The 25,906-nt window shown below is 44.0% G+C and overlaps 1 protein-coding gene across 2 annotated transcripts; it reads right to left on the bottom strand.

The window, feature by feature from the left end:
* Positions 1–182: 182 nt before the first annotated feature.
* Positions 183–25,906, bottom strand: SPNS3 (sphingolipid transporter 3 (putative)). 2 transcript variants are annotated; one of them, XM_042830272.1, is made up of 12 exons: positions 25,823–25,906; positions 22,524–23,135; positions 20,016–20,081; positions 19,460–19,596; positions 18,784–18,935; positions 17,850–17,916; positions 17,080–17,270; positions 15,245–15,397; positions 12,580–12,769; positions 7,966–8,031; positions 3,312–3,410; positions 183–502 (listed from the first exon to the last, which is right to left on the bottom strand). In XM_042830272.1, exons 2-12 carry the CDS (start codon positions 22,756–22,758, stop codon positions 335–337), a joined length of 1,524 nt encoding a protein of 507 aa, XP_042686206.1. In that variant the 5' UTR covers positions 22,759–23,135; positions 25,823–25,906; the 3' UTR covers positions 183–334. The 2 variants fall into 2 exon arrangements, with proteins under 2 accessions (XP_042686206.1, XP_042686207.1); XM_042830273.1 differs by lacking the exon at positions 25,823–25,906 and adding an exon at positions 24,395–24,441.

Here is a 25,906-nt window from a genome sequence, read left to right as displayed (position 1 = left end):
ACCTGAGTGGAGCAAGAACCTCAGCTTTCACGGAGGCTTCAGTGGTGCCTTATCTGCTGTAAAGCTCTTCTGTTACTGCGTATCCTGTAGCATTTAAGGGGTCAGTAACAGCACTCCTGTGCTCTCTGTGTGTTCTGTGAAGTCTGTTCTGCTCGATATGAGAGATTTGTTAAATCTGAGGCTTTGGAGGGATTTTGCTTTTTTTTATTTATAGAAACTATTGTAGCATTACCATAGTACATAAGTTTGTATTTTAGCTTTACAGAGTCAGTATCATGGCTCGCATACATCAGAAAAAAAAATCAGATACAGGTTTAAAGGATACATAGGAACATCAAAGCTGCTCTGCTTCTTTACGATCTTCCTCGATGTAGAAAGATGTCAGGAGGAAAAAAAATCCTCCAAAGACACCAACAAAAACACAGATGATGAAGCTGTACTGCAGGCTGCAGAAACTCCACTGGAATGACTGATCTTTCTTGGCTTGAATAGCATTGGAGACCTAGGGAGTGAATAATGCTGTCATCAATCTGAGACAAACCCATACTTCTCTCGTGATTTAAGCAGACTCTTCGCATTGTGGTCCTTGAAAGGAATAAAGCTGAGCAGGTGGGGACAAAAAGCCTGCTGCTATTTTGGTTTGACAAACCCAGTGCCTGGTGCACCTGCACTGCACTGCTGCTCCACTTCCATTTGGTTGAGGTATCTCATGGCTTATTGTACTGTTAGTGCCTCGAGTCACAAGAGTAAGAAATACTGCAACCAATATTTATCATGACTGGTAGCCATTAACTCATTTTACCATTTTCTAGCCCATCTCCAGGTAGCCTGCAAAGGACAGATGTGTGGCAATTACTTCCATCATTTCTTGATGTTATTGGATAACTTTATCTATTCCTAATCAGCAGCAAATGAATAGCAACAGAGTTGGCACCGATACAGCCACGAGAAGCAATAGCCATTAAAAAGGGAAGAGCTAGAAATTGATTTTGGAGACAAGAAGGGAATCTGGTTTGGAGCCAAAAGGCATTTAAGGAGTCATGGAGTGATACTGCGAGGAGTGGAAGAAGATACCAGGCAGCTGCTTTTTTTCACTGGTTTGAAGATGAGTTTGTAAAAGCTATAATGAATTTTATTTTTGCAGACAGCAAAGCCACTTTCAAAAAACCTACAGGGTTCAATATTTATCCCAGGAACCTAAAGACTCTTCTTAGCAAAACAAAAAGATGAATGTTGAATGCAGCCCTTTTTATTCCCACATATACCTTACAATATTACAATATGCTACGTGACTGGAAATGCATTATTATGAGACTCTTCAACCTTTGCTGGGTTTAACATGAATGTGACTGACATTTTAAGGAGATAGGAGCAAGATCAGCTCTAAATGGGCACATAGGGACTAAAGCTAAGAAAAGAGCAAAAATACAAACCCAGTGTGTTTAATTTAAAAAGTAAGGAAATCTCTGGAGTGCAAAGGGAAGAAACCAGAAAAAGACAATTCACTGCCTCTCCTGAGAATTTATAAGCTAAAGCCTCAGTTGAAGTAGGTTAGCAAACAACAGGAAGATCTGAAAACAGAAGATTCAGTGTTGAATCAGCAGCAGATATGGGCAGTGCTGGTGTCCTGGTACACATAAGCCTTCCAGAACACAGTGAGGTACTCTTTGCCAGGGACCCCACGTGGACATACAGCAGTTCTATTCCTGGATTTATCATCGCTGTTCTTTGCAAACTGGCAAGGTTACATGAGGATACACCGTGACAAACTTTTGTCATCTTACTCTTCTCAATTGGCTGCTATTTAAGGCAACCACGTGCCAGGTACTGCACAAGAAGTGTTCTGCACACAGTTACCAGCAGGATGCAGCAGCACATTCAGCAGGAAGTCCTGCCTGGGCCTCAAAGTTAGCAAAGAACAGTAAGTAAGAAATAAATACAAACATTTTCATCTCCCAGGCATAAAGCCATAAGATAGTCAAAGAGTGGAGAATGCACAAGGCATACACCAGCTTTTAAGAACCTCCCATTTTTCTGTATTATTTTTGGTGGTTTCAGTGACACAAGGGTATTGGCTGTCATGTTTGAACGTGGCCAAATCAGTGCTTGGGCAATGGTTTTATAATGCACTCCAGTGAGAAAAAGGATCTCTTCAATTGCCAAAAGAAGTGAGCTGCAGAAGGAGTCCCTCAGAGAGAGAGGACTGTTCTCTGCTGAACAGATTACACAGTTAAGATTCCTACTTTCATCCAGGTGAGGAAAAGGGAGATCTGGCTGGCTGGACCAGCCTGCTTGCACATTTCTGTCTGGCTCTAACTATGTCACTGTTTATTTGTGAAAGAACAGATATTCCTGAAGTGAACTTCTTAAAATGACTTCCATATGAACAAAACTTGCAGAACAACAACGATACAATCTTCCATCAAACTCTCTCTCTCCCCCATGTCCTTTAAGGAATAAAAAGCAAAGTAGATGTGCGGAATTACTGCACACCTTAAATCAAAAATAATGAAGAAAGGAAACAACACTGACATATCATCCACTGGAACTAAAATAAATCATCTACAATGAGAAAGTGGTAGTAGGTTGCTTTGTCCAGAACCACGTAAGATTAAGGTGCTGTAGGAAGGGCAAGGAAAACAGTTCTCAAGTAATATAGGAATTCAAGGTTAAGGGCATTTGAAACCAGAGCTTTGAATGTCGAGTAATATCAAAAGGCAGTCACTGAGGAGACTCTTGTGATTTTCAACAGAACGTTGACCAATCTTAAGGTTTCAGAACTAAGAATTTGAGCTAATCCTTTGAGGTTTCGATGCATAAAACAGTATTTGATTTTTTTCTCAGGTGACACATGGATGTGGCCCTTAGGGACGTGGTTTAGGGGTGGGCTCACAGTGTTAGCTGAATGGTTGGACTTGGTGATCTTAAAGATCTTTTTCAACCTAACTGATCCTATGATTCTGTGGTTAATTCATATGAAACTCCTCACTAGCTTAGCAAAAAGTACTGACATGCAACACCCACGACACTGCCTTTGCAAAAACGTGTGCCTTCAAAATTCATCAGTTTTCAAATTCAAGATTTCGACACACTGCAAGGAAACTGCTCACACCTACAGACACAGCACCAGAAGTTGCATTCCACTTAAAAATGTTTACAGAAATGTTCCTCTGAATTCCAGTATCAGGATTACTCAGGGCCAACAGCTCGACTGATTTCCAAGCTTCAGACCAGGAAGAGCCTCTACTTCTGAGAGTGTCTGCCTTTCAGCCTCCTTAAAGAAAACCCAGATAAGCAGAAAATTCCCTTACCATCCCAATAAGGTAGGGGCTGCCTGCGTCTCCCAGCAAGTGGCTCGCCAAGATCTGCAGGGCAATAGCTGTAGACTGCCGCCGCGGTGTCACGACGTACTGAAATGAAACACGACACACAAGAGCATGGATTTTATCAGAGTGCATCTCATGAATGAAGTAGGTGCCTTTGCTGTGAGGGGTGTCAGCTGAGACCCTGCAAACCACATAAAGGCTCAGGCAGGGGACCCAACCTGCCCCACCAGAAGGCAGCTTGATTACAGACTGCTGCAGTTGGAGAGCAGCTGAGTGCAGCCACCTGGATGACCATAGCTCAGAGTGACTGTGCTTCTGAATGCACAGGGCTTACACAGCAGCTTGAAGAAGATGTGACGTATGTCCAGAACGCTGCAACGGATCACATCGATTATAGCTATTTTTTAAAATGAAATACAGTCATTTTGGTTTAACAGGGGCTTTACGTCTGTGCTACTGAAGAAAACAAACTGTGCTTGAGGAAATACAGTATGATTGTCCATAATTTGTTTGTCTCTCTCTCTGTAATGCACTTATATTATTACATGGTTAAGGGAAAAGCATTCACAGAATGAGACAGAGGCAATTTTAAGCTTTTATGTCTTTGTTTTTTCCGACCACCTGCTCGTACCACAGACAAAATGCTTAATATCCTCTCTTCCTCTACTTGGGCTTTTCTTGCAGATTTATGTGAGCATCATTCAAGGTGTCTCAGACGCTCTCTAATGGGGTGATGTATTTTGCCAAGAGACAAACTCAAGGTATGGAAGCTATTGCAGCTTTATAGCTGCCTTCGAGGAACCACTAACATGTGTGACAACATGCTGGGAATAGAGGAAAGAAAAGATTTTGCTCTCACATTTAACTTAGAGTTTTATTATCATTCTATGTGTGTGAAGAGGCCTCAGAATATTAAAGAAATATTCTCTTATCACTAAGATGTAGCTGTATCACAGCAGCAGCATCAATACCTTATCTTCACAGAGGATGTAAAGAATTGCATTAATGGAAATTAAAACTGGAGGGTAAGGAAGCAACTTTGTCCACAGCAAGATTAGTTATTCTTGTGAGAACAAAAGAAAATATTTCAGTCTCCCTCTCAGACTGAATGAGAGAGATAAGCAAACCATAGTGGAAAACTTTGGGCTTAGGGAGCAGAGTTTGCTCCCTAACAGAACTATGGCAGAACTTCACTGGTGGTTTTCTGCTCTTGGCTCTCTGAGGATATCATATCATCTGCCCAAGACTCGGTTTTCTTTCTTCTGCTGATAATGACAGGCTGTGTTTGAGAAACGCAGACCAAATATCGGTGTGTCCTGAACGTATTCTGGGCGCTGCAGGCACTGGAGGACATGAATGCTCCTTCTCTCCCTGTGTGTCCTGCACACGTCCTTGTGGCAGGCTTAGCACCTGCTATCTGCGGCTTTGGAACCAAGCTCTAATGAGAAAAACGGACAAGATAGCAGCTTCCTGTAGTTACGAGGCTCCCTCATACTCTCACTGTGCTATTATTCAGGTTCTTCTACAGAATGGAAGCATTATGCAAAAGCTCAAAACTCTGTAGGTTTCACCAGGAAAAGAAGAAACTGATCACTGCCACATACATGGACTTTGGGATAATTTGTCCAGAGTAGCCCCCAGGAGCTCCCACCATGTCAGCAGTGCAGGTGATGCTCTGTGCTCTGCTATCTCCCAGGAGATGCCAGTCTGGATGCCTGGATGGATACACAAGGTGCCCACACTGCAATTTGCAAGTCCTGTCTCTGGAGATTTTAGAGAATGTGACAGAGCTGTCAGCTAAGAAAGCAGATGGGAGAGACAGGCTGATAAACGCTTCTGCACCTCCCAGGGCACTTATAAACAAAGACAGGAACATGTTGGTAACCTTCCCAAGTCGAATATTAGCTTCCAGCTCAGGCAGCTCTTTTGCTTTTAGCTGCCAAAAGCCCAAAATGCTGAGTACCAGTACCTCACAGATGGTAAACAAGTATTTCATAGGAGACTCACTCTGACAGCCTCCCAGTCAGCCCAGGCACTGCAAGCAAGGCAGTCGCAGCACTGCTCTGCCTGCACAATCTGACTGCAGCCATACAGCAGGTACTGCTATGTTTACAGCTGAATGAGGGGTACAGAGGTTGCTACATGCAATGCATCTCGATGTATTAGCCACAAAGAAAGAAAGTCTTTATCAGTCAGTCAACATCTTCCTCTGTCTTGTGCTTCACAGGTCACAGGATAAACAAATTCCGAGCTACGTTGTCTGCCTGGTGGTGTCATATAGGGAGGAGGAAAAGTAATTTTCATGGAAAAATATGAACAAGCATTAACAAATCCAGCCACAATATCTGAAATTCTACCAGATCACACAGGAAACAATGCAGAAAAACAAGTTCCTGTTGTTAATTATGGCATCCTTCTGTCAATGTAATAGAAGTAATGCACTGAAACCTGGATTTTTAGCAGGATGAAACAGAAATCCCAAGTATGATTGGCACTGAACGAGCAGCCATCCACACATGCAGCTGAATTCCATCATTTTTCTGACCAAACAATTACTATCATTTAGGATTCCACAGGTCCGTGCAAAGCACACCGCATCCCTGCTCTGAGAAGCACACCATGGCAGAGCTCTACTCTCCACATTCCCACTGGTTGCCAGCCAGCGCAGTATTGCTTGAACCTACAACCAAAATGCTCTAAAATGAAAAACAAATGAAGTGTGTCAGTCACTTGGGAGACGAGAACTTCTTCCTCTCTTTACTTTATGTGGATGGAGGATACGGCAATGAAATGGATTTTGTACAGGCTGTAATAGGATGCAGCATTCCCTAAGCAAGTTCAGAGCGGAGCAACTGAATTGAATGCAAGCACAGCTCCCTGCAGGCTTTGCAGCTTGGGACCAGCACTCCCTTGTGCCTTACTTTCCAATCCTGCATCAACAGCATCCAACTCAGTAACGCCATCTTCCTCTTCAACAGTGGCAGAGGAGAGAACTGAAACACAGAGCTTGAAGCAGACAGCCAATTCACTAATGCTGACTGCAGCTTTATCTTTTTATCAAACTGCCAGGCTGCACAAAACTGACCTGTAGAGAGCAGTACTGTGAAAGAGTAACTGGAGAACAGAACATGGCAGTCAGTATCAGCAGTGCTTTGTTGAATAACCATGAAATGTTGGTTGTTTTATTCATTCATCTCCATCAGAATGGAAAGAAAGATTCTTCGTGCTATGAAGACACTTGCTATTGTGTCATCAAGGCAGGGGCCATTCAGCCAAGCAGAGTTCCACAGTGCTTCATGGCCTGTCCCTCCTGTCACTAGAAAGTTCTCTGTGTTTGGCCTCACAATTTCACATCTTTTACACCAAAAGCTGTAACAAAGATACGTTCATTGCTGCTCATTTGTTTCACTGCTCCTTTAGGCAGCTGTGAGGAATGCCAGTCAAGGTGTGTACTCTGAGCTAATAAGGCCACACTGACAGCAACCCCAGCAGCGAATTTTCAGTTCCTGTGGCAGCAAGAAATGATGGCAACCTTGTGGATAACCATATTCCTCATGAACCATTGGCTGCAAGTTTTCCTTACTGTCCTAAATTCCTGTGACACATTACTGTGCATCACTGCATGCTGTGCTACACTTAATGCATTCACTGTGGTTCTTATTATATGAAAGATTTATTATGACAGTGGAATCGCTTCAGCAATCTGCAAGTAGATTTGAACTCTCTTGAAACGAGACTATTATGAAAAAAGGAGATACTGATGTGACCCTTGCTTAGGCTCTCTTCAAGATTTCCCATCATTAGCCTGAGGGTAGGAAACTCACAGATTTCTGTTGTGTTTTGCCCTTATCTTCATGTCTTCTCTAACAAGTGCTGAGAGCTTTAAACAATTTCTTTCCTTTGTCTTCTATTTGTACCAACTGCATCAGCATTTTGCCACAGCTACACCTCCAGGAACAATCTCTCCCTCAGGCAGCATCCTGCTTGAAGGGTTTGGGTTTCATCACACCCTCTGTGCTGTGACACTGTGATCCCTCAAACAATTCTAGTGAGTAGAAAGTCCAGACTTTGCATCTTCACACATAGAGCTGTTCGAAGCTCTGGAAGTTATCTGCACCGTGTTCTGGAGTGAAGGAACTTGCTGATAGTTCACAAAATAAAAGAAGTGTAACAGATTGACTAACATTACTTTACAGAATATCGACTTTCTCTTTTCAAAGCTTTGGGCACAAACGTAGAACCTCTCCCTAAAAGCAGAAAGCGATCCTCTTTCTGATGGAGACCTTTCCTGGTGGAGATCCAACAGCGCAGAGCTGTACACAAAATCCAGACTGCTGTGGGCCCCAGGAGCAGCAGGACACTGGCATGAGCTGCACCCAAACCAGTGTGCCTCTCTCCTGGGCTTACAGTGAGCTCGGGCTGTCACTAGCACACCTGTCCTGTTAGCAGTACCTCTGCTGGGACACCACGCACCAGGTTACAACACAGACGTCAGCAGGGTCCCAGAAAGGGCATTCTTAGCAAGGTTTTGTTCTTCCTAGGAGGAGGAAGCAGGTCTTCCTGGCAAGCAAGATGCACACATATGAGCTAAATTGTTGTGAAAAGCTGAGAATAAGCAAATAGTTCCACAAGCACTTACCAACAGTATGTCTGTCACAACAGCCCAGTTGACAGATAAAAACAATTCTCCAAATGCAATAAAAATCTGCAGAAAAGAAGAAAGCAGTGACTATACAGACACACAGTGACTACACAGAGACACTGAGATCCCTTAGCATGAAGATGAAGGCAGCCTCATCAACTGTGCCTATCTCAACGAGTTGCTGTACATACCCATCTCTTCATGAATTAAACTGTGTCTGTGCTTACAACCACTACGTTCATCTTAAATATGGAAAAAGGAACCAGGGAAGGTGTGTGAGGTGCTTTGTGTGGCTAATATTTGGCAAAAGAGCCAAAGGAGGAAATACAGAAGCACTCTCATTAATAAATTGTATGGACTGAACTGCTGAGCCCAAGAGGAGGGAGGCAAATCTTGTGAAGCCTCCAGCACAGGGTTTGTAAAGTGTTCAAAGATCTCCTTTTACACAGATTTCCAAATGAAATCAGTTGAATATCTCTGTGCTGGTAAAAGTACTGTTGAAGGCTCCTTCAGAGAGGTAACTTCTGAAGCGAAATGGACTCCTATGGTCAGGCAGCCTCCAAGACTTGGTGCCCTACGGGAATTCCATAACTCATCACAGATGGAAACTCAGTCATCAGGAAAAAGGGGAAGGGCCCTCAGCTGTTCTGATGTCTGTCTTAGAAGAGATTAACCCTCTCAGCCAGACCCAGTCATGGATTTGAGCAGGCTCTACAGTCTAATCAATACCTGAAGAAAGCATTAAAGCTGCACTGCAGGGAGGGAGCTCTTCTAGAAGGTTTACTCTACTTAGTGGCACAGGCCTCCGTGTCAGATGGCACCTGGAAAATAAACTTTGGGCCAAACACAGAATGAAATGTGTTGGTAACGTGGTCAGCAGTACTGCACTTACTGCCAAGCTGCACAGAAATAAGAACCAACAAGGTCAAACCTTGCAGTCCACCTCAAAAAATCAGCCCTTCACCATCTAATCTCCAGCTGATGCTCTCCAGTCTCTCTTGGAAGATCCAAATTCATTCCTTTTTTCCCCTGACCTGGAACATGCTGCTGTTTAACATAGAGACACAGCCTATGAAGTAGTCAAAGCAGTGCTCATAGGGAAATTAGGCACAGATGTAGAAGTGCAGTTTTATTGCTGCACAGTGATAACAACGTGAGTTTACCTGCATTCTGTTGGTCACGCCATAGCTAACAGATATGTGAGGTCAAGGGGAAACGGGGGGGAAACAAAGAACAAAGAGGTGTCTTTAAATCCTAGCTGACACTCAAGATACCACAGGATGAAAATAAAATGGTTAGAAGGTAAGGTTCTGAAGTCTCCCATCTGTTCCTCTATATCCTCAATGGACTATAGACTGCCTGCCTTCACACACCAAGTAACAGATTGCTCAATCCCCTGAACGCTCCATCTCCTGTATATATTTAGTACTTATAGAGTTGTTTCATGTTTGCCTTTTTCTTCATGATTTTTCAAGTCATTTAATCTCTTCAAGCCCCTAAGAACAGGAGCATGTCATGCCTAGTGTGAGAAAAGAGTGTAAAATTTATCTTCAGGAAACAAGTTATATTCTCAACACAGAGTTTGAAGGAATGGGAATTAATGAAAAGCCATCCATGCCAAGTGGATGTGATACTTAGTGGCTGAGATCTCATGCTGCAGAGAGTAATTGGTTCACATGTGACTGTGTTACTGTTTGAGATGCAGCTTTGTTAGCTTTTCTTTCTCTCCTAACGTTTTCTGTGGACTGCAGTTTCAGGGCATTAGGAAAAAAAGAGAAAACAGTAAATCATTCTACAGATTATGCCAACATATTCTGTCTAAAATCAATATCAATTTTGTACTTTCTCATGCAGAATAAATGCAGTATGGTTGAAAAGATGGCATTCTCATCCGTCCAACGGCACAACAGCTGCAATCTATAAATATGAGAAAGTTGTATGCTGTTTTATCTCTAAAGCAGGTGAAGATGTCCTGGAAGTACTGCACTTGGCAAGGGAGAAGTGCTTATGATGGCAGGAAAGCAGTGCTTTATTTAAAGCAAATCCTCTGGTTCTACAACCTCTCAATGTTCCTTGTACTGTCTCAAGTTCTTTTAAATTAATACAGAAAAAGATTCCAATAAATTCATGCAATCAATTTGGTGACATCCCCGTTCTAATCTGCTAAGTGTATCCAGAAACAGTTCTATTGCTGTCACCTTCTCTAGGACAAGTTTTTAAGAGACTGAATGCTTGCAGTTGGTTTTCAAAGGATGTAACCACAGCAAGATCCCAAATTTTAAGGAGATTTTGCTTTGTAGATGGCCATTTGTGAAAGGCCAATATGAAGAGAATTGGAGTGCAATTAACATCAAACACAGGGTTTTAAACAGCCACATGTCCAGACAAAAAGAAGAGTTAGCATGGCTGGACCGTGTGTTGTCTGGATGTTTTGTTCAAAAGCTCCACACCACACAGGAGTATCAGACAAGGGCTGCAGTGTCTCCTCCAAAGGCAATTTGCAGGGCAGGACTGTGTCTCCATTCCAATTGAAGTTCCCTTAGCACCAAATACAGTCCGAAGTTCTCAGATGCAGGGTTCAGACGTGACTTTCCAAAGCAGCTGCTGCATGCAGACAGCGTATTTGTCCTCTTTTGGAAAGAGGAAGAGGTGTAGACAGAGCCTCCTCTGTGGTAACAAAGCCAGATCATTTTCTCTGCCTTCTCAAAGAGCTTTTGGAATCAAGAACTGTGTGTCCAGAAAGAGAGAAACCTCATGACATTGCAGTTCATCTCTCCAACAGAGACCTGCAAGTCCTGCAATATTTATGCGTTAACTCAAGAATTCCCATGCTTTCAAACTTTCATTCCAGCTTCGTCCATAGCAGAGGACACCCATTCATTCCCTTTCATTATTCACTCAAGACAGCGGAAAGCGCCGTACAAAAACTGCTACAACTGCAAGCAGTGCGTGTGGCTTTTTTGCCTCAGTGACCTCTGCACTGAAGTGAAGTGATGGAGACAGGACTGCTAACGGTGGAGCGCCTGGACAGACAGCAACTGGAAAGCCAGTTTCCAGCCAGAGTCCTACACAAATGGAAGATCTGTTTCACGGGATGAGATGCACCAGCTGGCATGCCACTCCAATTCCCACACCAGTGTGACTCATGTCAGATCCTGTTTGGGAAGCAAGCAGAGGCACGGCTGGTGCCAGAGGAGGCAGAGATTAAACAGCCGTGTGGCAAAAATATTAGCAGAAAAAGGTGCTTAGGATTATGTCTGATTTGTTACCCTGCGCAGTGCAGGCATTACGTGTGGGAACACCTGAAGCGAAAACATCAAACACGAGATACAATGGCAGAGTCCCTATTTGTGGGACTAACTGCTCTGCCCATGGGAAGAAACCTAAAGAACCCAGCCATCCACATCCTGGTTTACAATTTCCTCCCAGATAGCAGCACGAAGATAGAATGCTGATCGCAAGGAGAGAAATATTTAAAACAAATGTTGTTTTATCAGTCCCAATAAAAGGTATGGTTTGGAAAAGTGCACTGATTCACTCCAGCAATACAGACTGACAAACCAAACACAGCTCTGACTGGGCACTGCACCTTTAATGGCAAAAGAGAACTGAAGGAGGTGCTCAGGATGGGACGATGTAGCAACCTAAGGGGCCAAAAAAGAAAATGGTGATTTCTTCGGGCATTTCTATCTCTGCTCTTGGATCCAACAGTAATCTTCAGTTTCACATTTTGCTTTTTGCACACACGCACCGACTTGCAAATCCGTTTGTTTTTAGTTTTGGTTTAAAGGTTTTTTCACAGGAACGCATATCCTTGAGGAGTCAAAAGGAAAACCTCTTTGAACGAGTGTGAGAAGCAAAAAAGCTGCAAAAATACCCTATTGCAGAAGTGTTGATTACTGTAATTAACTTTACTCAGATCCTCTTATTTATGATAATCGCAGTAATGGTGGATTCACCACATTGTAGTTAAAATAAAGTTTACATTCAGTCCTCTCTCTCAAGGTGTTTTTTGAACTATTCCTCATCCATACTAAGTTTCTGCTTTTCTCTTTACTGAAAACAGAACTTCAGTGATTTATACGTCATGTTGCACTGCCAAAAGCTTGACTTTGAACATCAGGTTGTGATTTGGGGCACTGAAGGTGACAGTTCAATTATTCTTAGCAAGAACTCTGTGTATTGTACAGTCCCAATTCAGAGAGTAAAAAGAAACAAGAACACTGAATTAGTCACACAGCATTAAAAATTAACACAAGATTGAGACTTCTTCTAACTACATTTTTGCATACGGACGCTCAAGCTTCATGTGGCCAACCATGCAGGCTTCCAATCCTCTTTTTTAGCCCAGGCCAAGTCTGTACATCCTGAGTTCTGATTTCTGACACTCTGCCTGCCTACCCCCTTCAGTGGGCCAAGTAATGCTCACTGGGTCTCACAGGCAGTATTGGAGCTAGCAGACCTCTCTGTCCCAATTAATGAAACCTCTTTCTAGAGGTCTAGAGAACTGCAGGAATCCAACAGTAGCAATCCTTCTCCTCCCCCTCCCACTTCCCTACCTCCCCACGATTCCAGAAGACACTTCCTAGTGATAGACAAACTGGCACTCACAAAAGTGGAAAGGATGTTCTTCTGGGCCACCATGATTGCTATGTAGAGGCACAGAGAAGAAACAAACATGCTTGTGGCACAGATCAGAGGATCAGCTCTGCTGCTGGTTTTCCTTAGTCTTCTTGCAGCTTCTGCCCCAGCAATGACACCCAGGATTCCCGTCCCAATGGTGATGCCTCCAAATATTAGGCTGGTGACAAAACAAAGGAGCAGTTAAGTGCAGGAAAATCGCATTGTAGAAAAAGCTTGGTGTTAGATGTCCCACTGTCAGCTTATACCTTCGACTTCAGAGAGTCTTTAGTTGGCAACTTGAATTTCACTCCACTTGATCTAACCCTCCCACTCTTCCTAAATGGATTTAGTCCCATGCCTAAATTGCAGCTATGCCTGTGCAACAGAGGCTCTATCCTGTGGAGCGGGTATTTCCCTATTTACTGAGCAGGTATTACACAGCCAGCCTCAAGGAGGACTCTTCCCAGCATGACCTGGCTTGGACATGCAGTGATTCAGAGGAGGCACAGTCATCTTGGTTAGCCTGGGAACTGATTGACTCAGTCATCCTTAAAACAGATGGAATAACTCTGTATCACAGTCTGCTGTCCTGGAAAGAGATCCTATCACAAGAATTATATACATCTAAATTAGAGCCCTCAGGCTGAGACGGCTCACCTCTCTGCCTAGGGGATACAGCTACCAGTACTCAGAACTGTGCACAGAGCACTGAATACTTGACCACTGGGATATCCATGTAGAATTTTCTGCATGCAGAATTTCAAATGCCACCCAGCTTTTGCATCTGAAAATGAAAGTTTGTTCCCTGGGAACAGTAAGTTTTTAAGAGTATGCATTCAAATAGATCAGAAGTTTCAGCTTCCAGTGGTCTTCCTGATAAACTTTTCTCTCTGACTCAGTGAGACCCTAATGGCAAAGCAAGCCTCTTGAAACGAGACCAGTGGTGCCACTGATGGTTTAATGCATCAAAGACTCTACAAGAGAAAAAGCACTGCTATACTACATAACAAATTGTAAGCACGTTTGTGATCCTCCTGTAAATTCTTCAGGATTCTGTATAGCTTGTTAGAAACAATAGAGATTGAACAGGCAGAATAAGTAATTTGCAGATTTGTCCAAGAGAAGCAACTCCAAGGTGACATGACTTTATCTAAGCGTTCACAGAATTGTGTTTAGAAAATTCAAGTGCTGTAGACTGCAGCTGAAATAAACCTACAGCTGGAAGAAATCAGAGCACAGTTCAGCTGACAGGGAGAAGGAAAGCAAAGAATCCTAATCCTGGGGAAAGGACCCTATGGGATCCTTTAGGGCTTAAGAATACTCACATACCTCTCTGATCTGTTTGAAGATGTCTGCACAAAGACCAGAATAAAAACTTCCTGTTTATCTATCTTGAAAGGACTGAGACCCGAGTCAGCTGTGTGCTATTTGCACTGGTGTTTCCAGAGAGTCCAAGTGACACAGCTCTATCCTTAACAAAAGCCCTCAGCTTCTGAGCAGCCAGAGGGGACAGCATCCTCACAGCATCCCTGAGCAGTTGGGAACACGCAGCTCCATGTTCCCAGCACTCCCAGCTGCAGGCTGACACAGCTGCTTGTATTACTTTTCTCTCTATCCCCCTGGAATAGCAGCCTCCAACTTGCCTTCTGCTGCCTCTGGCACTAGCTCACACCAAGGTTATTTTTAAAGCATCCTGTAAGATGCAGTACATGAGGTTAAACTATCAGAGCTCCCTTTTACTTACCCAAAAAATCACGTCTGCTCTAGCAACACCACTGTGGAATAGCAATTCAAAGCATAAGATAAGATAAGCTAACACTGTCAGCTTAACTACTAAAAGTGTTCCAAAAAGTTCAGCTTCCTTTCTTCTCTCTACCCTGAGTCAAATTCCTAATTCACTCACTTTCTTCGTGTTATATGCTATTAAATAAAGTGCTGGTGGTGGCAGCCATGGAAAGACAACTGCATTTCCCATCGAGGCACCTGTGGTTGACTTTTCAGTGTAACTCCCACTCATTTAAAACTGGACAGTTTCTCTCTGAAATCCATCATAAAATAGATTGCTCTCCTGTTGTAAATGAACATTGCCCACCCAAAATTTGAATCTCTATTGGTCTTGACTGTCTCTGTAAGCAGAGCTCTGCTGGCAATTATTCACATGAGCAAATTATCTTGATTTGACACAATAATACAATACCAGATCAATTCATCAAGCTTAACTTTGTGCTTTGACTCACAAAGATAGCCAGCACAGCAGTATTTTTTTTTCAAACCAGACTAACAGGAAGGTAGTAGGAGAGTTACTAAAATGCAGGATTTAAACATGCCTAAATGTGTACGTAAGTGGCATGAGGTGCAGAGTCAATAGTTAACTGAAGTTTCCTTTCCAGTGTTGCTTCTTTCCCTGTAAACGTTCCTCTTACTGCTTCTTTCCATTTTACTTAGACAGGGCTGGCAGCATCTTTCCAGTGCACCAAGTGATCACAAACAAACAAATAGGAGCATCTCAGCATACCTGGAAGCAATTCGGTCTAACATTCACACCTCTTTGCCTTCACAAAGCATTCACAGTCACATCTGCCTTTGGAACAGCCTGTGGTTTAGCACTGCACACCGCTCCCCACGAGCGTTTCTCCAGCCTTGCACAGCTCACCTGTTAGATGAGTCACAGGACTTTTCCAGGCACTGCTGCACAATGCCCAGGGCAACCTGAGCCCTGTAAAGGAACATCGGCACCCACAGCCCCAGCGCTCCAGTGACGAAGGCCATGGCAGTGAGACCCAGCGAGGACCAGACAAAGCTCCAACTGGAAGATGAAGGAAATGAGAGCTGTTTGAAAGAGTGGGACACGAGGCTGGACCCACACGCACCATCCGGGGTGTCCAGCGATAGCAAAGCATTCCACTCAGATATCTCAGCAGGACTGCATTCTCACTGAATTCTCGGTTACGACTGCGTTCATGTGAAGACAGGAACTTTGATGGTGCTTAACCAATGAATTTTGACAGCAAAATACTAATTAGAGTGAAGAGTGTGACCTCCTGATTCCATGTTAAGGGCCAGTCATGGTCTCTTGTAGATTTTATTGCTAAGTATTCTAAAACATCTGCTGTGACATTTTTGATAGCAGAACTGCAACAATTGAAAGTGGGCAAGAATTCTGAGACTTAGCAGCTAAATTAAAGGGTTCTGAGTGCAACTTTAAATTCCTCGGGGTGGATTTCAGCTGTTTGTATAACCAGTGTAGAAGAGCAACTTCTGCCTCTTTCCAACAGTTAAGGGGTGGTGGTTCAAGTACTGTAATTCTAGGTGATAAAGTAAAAACTGATCTCAGTCTGCACAAAGAGCTATCAGACAGAAGGAGAAATGTTTGAGTCATGCTGCCTTACTGCCCTATTTTAGTAGAAAATGAACTTTTTACTGATCTCTTTCAAGCTAGAGGTCTATAGAAAATCCCCTTTGAAATCAAAGAGGAGTTGTGAAATCTTGAGATGAAATAGAAGTGCTGTGAGTGAGGAGGTGACTACCAGCAAGAGGATTTCTTAAGATACCAATCTGATTCTACGACTCTTAAAGATAAGAGGCTCTTGCACTCATTGCAGCATGGAACTGCATGGCTTTTGACAGTGCCCTTGTGCTTTGGGAATCTGTTCCAAAAGGAAAAGAAAACAGAATTCTAGTTTTATAACATTGCTGGAGGTTGTAAGGAATTTCTCTGCAGAAAAACAGCCTTGGCATCAGTCTGGCTGTTGACACGTCAGGGAGGTTCAGACTGCTGCTGCTGCCTGCAAACTGTCATCCAACACAAACGGCCTCTAATGACCTCACTGCTCAGGATGCAAATAGGATGCAAATCTAATCATCAATTAGAAAACGCCGGCTCCTGCAGAAGGAAAGCACTCCAAAGAAAGTCCCAGAGCCGCAAGAGGAGCATCTCTCGAAAAGCATTTCATCGGGACCCCAGGGAAGCAGGCTGCCGGTGCAGGCAACGCAGAGCGGGGTCTGGCGCAGGAGCACAGCGGCACCTGCTGTTCTCAGAGCGGATCCACCTCCTCCACCCCGACCTCGGCACATATTCGCCAGCTGCGGGGTAACGGGAGGGGGGAGCCTCCTGCCTAAGCACGCTGATCCGACTTTCCTCGGGCACTAAGAATTACAGATGAAGTTACACCTGCAAAGTGCAGCAACCTACACCTGCATGCAAAGTAAGAGAGAAGGGGAAACTTGGTGGGGAGTAGAACAGGATTTAAACAGGAGCGCTCTGCCAACATTGCTTTGCCTCCTTCCCCCTTGCGATAGGGAAACAAAACAAAAACAATTTTCAATCTCTTTCATACTATTCCTGTAAAAGGGTGGGAGAAAGATTTTGTCAGAGCCGTTTCAGTCACCTTGCCTACAGCACGTGGTACAGAGGAGCTGAGTAGGATTTGCAAGCTGTACTTCTAACACGAGAATGGGCATTTTTCAGTTGTTGCTAGAATCACTTACTTCTTGCCAAGTGATGTGACATCTTGACACCAGGAAGTCTTGGCAGCTCCCTGTGCACCAGGTTTTTCGGCTGCTACTCGTAAAGAGCCATGGATGCTCAGTGCTCTGTGTGCCTCTGTCCTTCTCTGGATCCTGTGAGGGACCAGCAGAATCAGAAGAACCAGAGCTAAACCTCCCATGCAAGGAGTGACCTGTGGACACAAAGCTGGTTAGATCAAGGATATTGTTTTTTCTTGTAGCAAAAACTCCACAGCCACTCAAACTCAGATACAGAATTGCATATCAGAGAATTGTCAGTGTGCTCAGAAATTGGTGTGACTTTGTAGATCATAATCGTAAAGATGAAGAGGGGGTTTGGGTGATTTTAGGCAACTTTGTAGGAAGGACAATGAATGTCCCCTCCCCATCATAGAGACACGTGGTTGCTTCCTCTGATTTTAGAGGAATCCAGCTGAAAACTACATGGAGTACTCTGATCACAAACCCAAGGACCGATGATGCAGCCATAAAAGACTGCTGTACAACCATTCCAAGTGTGTCCTGGGGTGAGAGGAACATCAGCACCTGCCCTGGCTGCAGTTTGGCCTGGCTATAGTTTCCCCTATATCTTCTTCATTCCACAAGAGCCAGGCAGAAACAGTCCACTCGTCCCAGCAGGAACAGGAATCCCCTCCACTGCTCACCTCAGCACCATGAGCACATCAGTCCAAACCTCAGCCAAAATTTCACAGCAAATGGCTCAGGCTCACGAGTGGAAGTGATGAACTCACCCTGAAGGCCCAGTGCCAGTCCCCTGTGACATGTGCCATGCTGGATGCCAGGACATAACCAAGACCACTGTAAGACACAGAAGGGGATCATCAGTAGGTGCTAAGGAACTGGTGCTGGCTGAAACGACGTGTCTCACCAGTTAGGGAGAGCACAGGGAATGTTCTGTCATAGCTTTCAAAACAGATAAAACAGAAGCAACACGCATGGTCTCTGCTGGTTTACTTGCCAATGGGCATTAAGAAGAGAATCTCATCTCCTTAGAGCGGACTTGAGGCAGTGGTAATAACATCCCAGATTTTCACTGGGTTATACGTTCTGTAGGATGACACTGATCCAGATCAAACAGCCCACAGAGTGCTCTGTTATTTGTTCCCCTCTGTGCAAGCTGTGTGAAATAAGCCTTGCAGGAATTCCTTTTGTTTTAGTCTGGATTCTGGGCTCATCCTCAACTGCCTGTTCTAATAAAGAGTCCGAAACGCTTACAAAGCCCTTCTCCACCTCTCCTCCAGACACAGTCAATCTGAATAAAAGAGGGGAGGAAAATCCCAATTCCTCCTTAGGATGTGCTTAATAGAGAGACACAACAAAATTGTCAGGCAAACAAATATTTAAAAACTTCTATTTTCAATTGAATAAATCAATAAGTCACTCATATTTCTTTTAGAATCAATTGAATGTTTTATTTAAAACTTGTTTTCAGAGCTTAGTTTCTCCCGAAACGTTGAGAGAAAAGTGATTTTTCCTTCAAAGTAAATTTAAAAATAAACCCAATCAGTGCTCTTTGGAGATGCTAAGCAAGTGACAGATCCTTGTGCAAGCACCAGTGCAGATACATGTCAGAATCTGTCTAATCAAGGTTGAGGGCACATTAAGTTGCAGGCCTGCTCAGACAGAATTTCAGAAGGCAGATCAGTTGCTAGCAAGAAAACCAACCTTCCCACTGGAATGCAGATATAGAAGACAGACAACATTGTGGTCCTTTTTCCCTCATCAAACCGATCTGCAATGATGGTAGGAGCTACTGTGGAATAACTGGCTGTGCCAATGCCAACCAGCCCTCGTGAAAGAAAGAATATCCAGCAATGCTGCAGGTAAAAGGCATCGTGTGGTCCAAAAAAGGCATGGAAAAAAAAAAAAAGATCATTGTTAAAGAGGTGTATTTTAATGGGTCAGATGTACCAGGGGAGAAATGCAGCTGACTTTTGCATGTATCTGTGGCTCCCGCATCCACACCTGCTTTGCTCACATCCCACTGCTGTGCTTTCTGCCTCCTGCACTGTAGTGATTTCTTAGAGTGACACCACAGAGACCTTCAGGATGTGATCTGTGACTGTTCAGGCTTGCTGGCCGATGCACTGCACCCCAGTGATGCAATCAGCCAGAATTTGGGACAGCATTAATATTCCATCACGTGCAACTACAGTGTGCATGTGCTCCATTGCCTGAGCTGGGCTCCACCGTCCCACAGAGCATTGCAGCACAGAGCCCACTGAGTGCAGGCCTGGGCAGTGAAAGCTCACTTACAGCTTTTCCAAACATGATCAGAGCAGGACTCTATCAAATCCTGCAAGGTGATTTCAGTAGTATCCTCCAAAAAAAACAAACATACTGATTCACTGATGAATGAAGTTCCTAAAGTTACAGCAGACCAGAAGAAAATACCAGCTCCAAGGATGACTTTCCTGTTGTATCTGTCACCAAGGTATCCAAAGAAGGGAGCAGCCAGCATGTAACACAAGATGAAAACTAGAATCCAAAAAGGTACAAAGACAACATTGGTCAAATTGTTCTTATAGTACTTCTCACCTCTTAAACTCAGTTTATTTTTTAGTGTGCTGAGTCTGAAGAAATAAACTCAAATAGAGATTTATTTAAAAAGAAGAACAATACAAAAATAAAACAGGCACAAACTGCTCAAGCTCTGTATTTCTTACTCAGAAATTCTTTCATCTTTCATGGTTCACGTGCTGTGGGATTTTTCAAAGTCTGAGCTCTGGTCTTTCCTGAACCAAAGTCTTTCAGCTTTCAGTTTCACATTTTAAACAGCTTTCCCACCAGTGGGAGCGAGCAATGCCACACATGAGAAGGAACTGGAAAATATCAGGCTGTTTTAGGCACAGACCATATAGGCACAAGGCAAATCTGAATGCAAGTGATTCTATTACCTGTTTGCAGTAGGCCTACAGCCCCGTCACCAAGTTCAAAGTATTTCTGTATATCTAACAGGATCCCTGCAACAGAATTAAACAGTGACAGCAAAGTACACTTCATTCTTTGTGATTCTGCTAAATTGCCAACTCCAATGTTGATTTCAAGATGGTTTGCTAGAAACCACAGCACGTTTATCTTGCCAGCTTCCATGTCAACCATTACTGTGCCACGAACACAGATAAAAGAAATATTCACATTTCTTATCTCTGCAGATTAAATTCGTAATCTTCTACTGGATCGGTCTTACAAGAGTCAGTTCACCAGCAATTTCAATCAGAGCTGCTGTGCTTCGAGTGCTGGTGGCACTTGCAGTCAGTGCAGACCAAGCTCCAGACTCACAGCAGCGCAGGGGGTTCTGTGGGCGTCTCAATGACTCTCATATTTAGAGAGTTTCAAACGGTCTCAGAAACTTAAAGCTGCAACCTCGCTCAGAGCAACAAACGGCTCCCTTAGATTTTGCATTATTGCAGCACAGCCATTATTCGGATCTGTTCTTTCCAGCAGGTGATGATCAACACACAGAAATGCTGAATCATGTGAACTTCAGTTTTGAGCGAGTGGAGAATTCAGTACAAACCGCAGCTATTACAGCACCTGGCTGGAGCCACAATTTGACTGCGACCAACGTTCACACTGAGCACCATTAAAATGTCCCCCTCCAGATCACTGCAGCAACGGGCCAGCCAGAGACCAGCAAATGCCAAAGGAACAGGGAAACAGGAGGGCAGAAGTCTGCATGATCACTGCTGTTAGTGAGTAGAAGTCTCAATTCTAGCAGACAATTACACATAAGTTTACTTTTAACTAAATATCTGTGCCTCTCCTTCACTTTGTCGTTAACTTATAGTTACCAAAACACTGCTATGTGTGGACAGCCAAACTAAGAGAACTGGTGCAAGAACTGTGCAGTGCAGCTGAGTTCCAGCACTGCAGAGCAGATTGCTGTGCTGTGAAGTGCAGTTTGTAAGCAAGGTACCCCCTGGAATAAGAAGCCATAGAGTTAAGTAAAAAGCATTTTGGTGATATACTGTAATTAAAGAAGATGTCTGGTATTTCAAAGGCCTGAATACAAGCTGCATCTCTGTTCCTGAATTTTGCATATCCCTGCAGGTACCTCGCACAGAAGAAACTGAGCTGTTAGCAACTTCTGCTTCACAGACCTGCTTAAAATGTTAAGCTCTTAGCATGCACAGGAGTCAAACAATAGTTCAAAGCCAGGAATGAGCCCAATGGCTGCTGGCACTTCATACTTCCAAGGGCCTGCCCCCCTCCATCCCAGTTCTTGCTCAAAGGGATTTTCATCCCCCTCTGTCCCCCACCCTTCTACAGTGAAATTTAGTTGACAGCTGAATTCATACACTGAATTTCTTTCACTAACAGTCTTGCAGTATCATTCAGCATGCACCCCTTCATGCTTCCTTCCCTCTTAGATGTGTGGTTAACAAGCATTCAATAGAAAAAGCTTTAACTCCTAAATTCATTGACCTCTCCATTTTAAAGATACTGACTTAATGTCTTGAATTTCTTAATGGTCTAAGCAGTAAAAGTAATTACTTTGTGTGCCAACCCTAAATATTAATTCGAAGTTTTTAAACATTTCCAGGCCACTCAGAGGTAAAATACAGTAAGCTCACAAGCCCGTCCTCCAGTTTCCAGGTAAGACCCCTGGAAGTTTGATAGATGCTGAGGAGTGATCCTAAGAAGAATTTACACTAGACACAGTATATGTATGCAGAGAAAAAAATAAAACACATTTCCCAGTGTTGTAACAGAAGCAATGCTCTGCTGCTCATGCCTAGGTCAGTAAACAAACTAATTAATAATAGACTAGCAGTAAACAGACTAATTAATAAATGATCAAAGAATCGTATTTTGGGAAGCTTGTCAATTTGGTAGGTGATCCCCGGGGAAATGAGCCTCCATTCTCTTTGCAGAATTGTATTACACTCTTCATTGCAGAAATCATACAAATCCCACCAGCTCAGGAGGAAGTTAAGCCTTCCTCAAAGAAACTTGCACATAATTTTCATACTTTTAATGTGGGAAATGACATCGCTGCTCTTCAGATGAAGGAATGCCACAGCTCATCTACCAGAGCCAGCGATGCAGCAGGCATACAATAGAGATGTTTTACAGCAAATCTCTGTGAAATCCAGACACAAGCAATTGACCAGTTGTTCTGTGTGCTAATATTTGTTTATAATAGCTTCAAGGTATGAACCTTAAGCATTTAACAGCATTCTATTGATGATGAATAACTAATACATCATTTATTTGTCTTTCAGGAATGTGATTTGAAGTTTCACAGAGAGTACGAGCTGCAGGCTAAACAAGAAAGACTGAAAAGACACGAAGCATACCTTTACAATACAGAATATTTGTAACTGAGGAATAAATAGAGCTGTTGAAGCTGTTGAGAACTTAGATTTCTTTTTCCTCAGAAAGAGGAAGCAGACTCTTACCTGGTACAATAAACCAATCCATGAAATTTATTAGGTTTGCGTAGCACAGCACACCAACTATCAGGTAATCTCTCTTTGCTGGCCTGTTCCTTGACACTGGCACTTGTGGACCTCGTCTCACACGTGCTGCAGTAGCTCCATAATTCTGCTCCTCGTGAGGCACCCTGGGCTGCAAGTCCGTGTTTTCATGTGCACTTGGGTTCTGCATGCTTCCCAGTGCAAAAAGCCACCGCATGCTATGAAGCGTTTCCTCGGTGCAACAAAGCTAGAAGGCAGTTCTGTGCTCAGGCTATGAGGAACTGCAGCCACTACAGTCATTTCCGGCGACAGAGCCCAGCCACTAAAAACTGAAGTGAAATGTTCCTTGTAGCAGGGAGAGCTTAATAAAATAAAACGTTTTAGTCCTGTGCTTTTGTTGAACAAAAATACTGAAGTGCTTTGCCTTGAGGACAGTGAAGAGCCGACTCAGCCAAAAGCACAATAATCCACTGTGCATCCAAGAAATAAAAGCGCACAAGTTGATGATGATCTCAGAGGTACTGCATAGCAAAAAAAGTTATGAACAATCTTTGCCGAGGTCTCAGTGAGTTGCTGGAGCTAAAACCAGCCTTCCTACAGAACAGAGAGAAAGAAAAGAGATAAGTTAGTTCACTAGATCAGATACCTGCCTTGGACTTGAGCCCTCTTTTACCACAGACTTCCTGTGCAACTCTGGACAGATTGCTTTCTCTGCAACTCATGTCTTAATCCCCCACAGACACACATCCCTGTCCTTTAACACAGGCCCACCTCATGCTGTCCCTTCCACCCGACCACTCACTCCTCCCATTACCTCCTACCTGCCCTGCAGTGCCAGATTTGCCCCCAGAACTGAATCTTTTCCAAGATTTCCGAGGTTTCAGGTCAAGTCAGCAATTTAAGCAGACAGCTAACACTGCAGAATACTTCCTGTTGGAAGCAGGGGGAATGAAACCAAATGACAATGAAGGAAAGACAAATGAAAAAAAACCCAAACACCGCAGAACACTACAGCAAGCAGGAAAAGAGAGATGGAAACATCACCATACTCCTCAGAACCCTGCTGGAACTGCGCACATTCCACAGACCTGAATTGAGCAGCCACATTTCTTCCCCTTTCTCCTCCAAAAAGAGGTCTGAAAGGGGAAGAAAGGAGAATGAAGGAAAGCATTCTGGTTTCTCTACTGTGTGTAGGCACCTTTCTTCCCTGCCTTTCTTCCGTCCACTCAGACTTGAAAAAGTGCATTTCGTCAGTTTTTCCAGGATGTATTTTCCTATCACATTCATCTTTTTAGAAAAATAACTCTCCATAATGTCTCTTGAGACATTTTGTGGATTGTCAGCTTCAGAGGGCCTTTTATTGCATCCTGGTAAGAAAGTTTAAAGTGAAAAAATAACCAGTAAGAGTTTAAGAATGAAGCAGTTAGTTGGACCAGTTACAGATCAGTCGATGACTCATGGATGAAGACAAGAAAACATTGCTGGGCTTTGGTGGCTTTTTTTAAAAGACTGTGTCACACTAAACTGAAAAACAAATCAGCATCTAAGGTTTTGGCCATCTTGTGAAGTCTGGCCTCTTGTACCCTGGTGTGCCTAACAGCGCGGTATTTCATTCCATCTTCACTTCATGAAGGTTGAGCTGTTCAGGAGCCAGCAGGCGTGTTCCTGCTCAGCCCATCTTCATCATGAATAAGTCTACGTTGATTTTATTGCAAGACAGAACTTTTTTGGTAACATCTTGGCTCTCAACTTTCCAATGAAGGATTTAGCTATAGACTATGGGTATCTTTCCCCGCTCCTACAGAGAACTTCACTTAAGTTGCATCTGAAAACCATTCAGTGTGCCAGCTTACCGCATCGGGAAGCTCTTGTTGCTCTTTATTCGATATCACTCCTGCAACTCATTCTTTTCTACAGACTGCAGGACCTCCAGTGAGTACTGGCATCATCCATGCATCCCACTGCTTTATTAGGGCAGTGCCGTGCAGAGCTGACCGCATCTGAGAGCACCAGGAAATGGGAGCGGCCGGGAGGCGCCGCCGCGCTGCACCGCAGGGTGGCGCCCAAGTAGCGGGCGCACAGAGCCGGGAGCGGCGGCTGTCCGGCGGCACGGAGCCGGTGCTGCAAACAAAGGGAGCTGGCGGCCGTCCTGCTGCAGCCCTGGCTTCAGGAGTTGTAGGTTCTCCTTCTGCTTTCTTTACCGTTTCTGTTTCCTGTTACTTGAGCCAGGTACCAGCCTTGCCCTGGTAGCAGCTCTGTTCCGCAGGCATCGCTTTAAACCCCATCCTCTGCTCCAGTGTCACTTTGCTTTTAGACTTTTTGATGCTATACTGACTGGCATTTTGTTCTGTCTGCGGCACAGGTTTGTAGGTCAGATTGTCATATAGCAACTCAGCGCTGAGCAGAACACAACTCTGCCCCAGCTGCTGGTAGCAGACATCTCCCTCTCCCTTCCCTCAGCGTTCCAAGCCACGTCTTTCCACCTGCTCAGGTTCGCACTGCTGTGGCCAAAAGGTCCACTGTGACTTAGCCTTACTCTGGCAGCTTTTATAAGCATCACTCTTTGGTAACTGTTCTGCCTCTAACAGTCTATTTCTCATTTTCTCAGACCAAGATGTTCATGTTTGTGCAGACAACACCAAGCAAAAAGATTCTATAAAACTTGGTCACCGTTCACTTCTGACTGCAGGAAACCACTGAACAGTACAAGTTAACTTTTTTTAGGTAGGATTACAGCTCATTTCTTTATAGTCAAACATTTTTTCTTCCTTCTTTGTTCATTTCTGTCAGTCAGGATATAGACTGCCTTGGAACAGAGCACAGTGTTTGCCTGCAGAGCTCCCAGTAGGTGTGCCCGGTGTCAGTGCAATGCAATGAGCACTCCTTATCCCCAGCATCCTCCTCCACCATTTCCATTCTGATGGTTCATTTAGGCACGCGATCTCATAGCTGTGTCATGCAAGAAGTCACCAGCAGCTAAATCCTTCTATGGTAGCAGCAAGTTGGAACCTGTTTATTGCAGGCATTTGGCACTTGTCCATGCACACAGCAATGTATTTTCTTACCCCGTTCTGCATCTGGCTGTGCTAGCAGAAGTTGTTTTGATGGCTGAACCTGACAAATGCAACCGAGAATGCCCAGATGAGCACGTGCGTTTGGTGACGGTTGGAGCTGGTGGCTGACACTCAGCAGGCCAAGCTGTGGCAGTTGTATGCACTTAGGAAGCTGCCTCGTTTCAAACAGAGCATTCAACTGAGTTCATCTTCTTAGCTATTACTCACCGAGGGAGTCCTTGGCCGTGACTCATGTGGAGCATCCTGCTTGTCCAGGCACACACTCGGCAGCTGGGCAGCAGCCCTGGTGGC

The sequence above is a fragment of the Centrocercus urophasianus genome, unplaced genomic scaffold (assembly GCF_019232065.1).
Source record: "Centrocercus urophasianus isolate 14NV4802_14NV808 unplaced genomic scaffold, USGS_Curo_1.0 seq_33, whole genome shotgun sequence".
Lineage (NCBI taxonomy): Eukaryota > Metazoa > Chordata > Aves > Galliformes > Phasianidae > Centrocercus > Centrocercus urophasianus.
The sequence above is the reverse complement of the archived record's forward strand: the minus strand, read 5'-3'. Positions and strand labels throughout refer to the sequence as shown.

Bases quoted from the DNA above. Each gene is read 5' to 3' on its own strand.
- SPNS3 (XM_042830272.1), bottom strand. From the start codon at position 22,758: ATGCGGTGGCTTTTTGCACTGGGAAGCATGCAGAACCCAAGTGCACAT. The intron at 20,082-22,523 runs GTAAGAGTCTGC...ATTCTGTTGCAG, and splicing joins GGATTGGTTTATTGTACCAG to GGATCCTGTTAGATATACAG. The intron at 17,271-17,849 runs GTGAGTTCATCA...TTGTGTCCACAG, and splicing joins ACTGGCACTGGGCCTTCAGG to GTCACTCCTTGCATGGGAGG.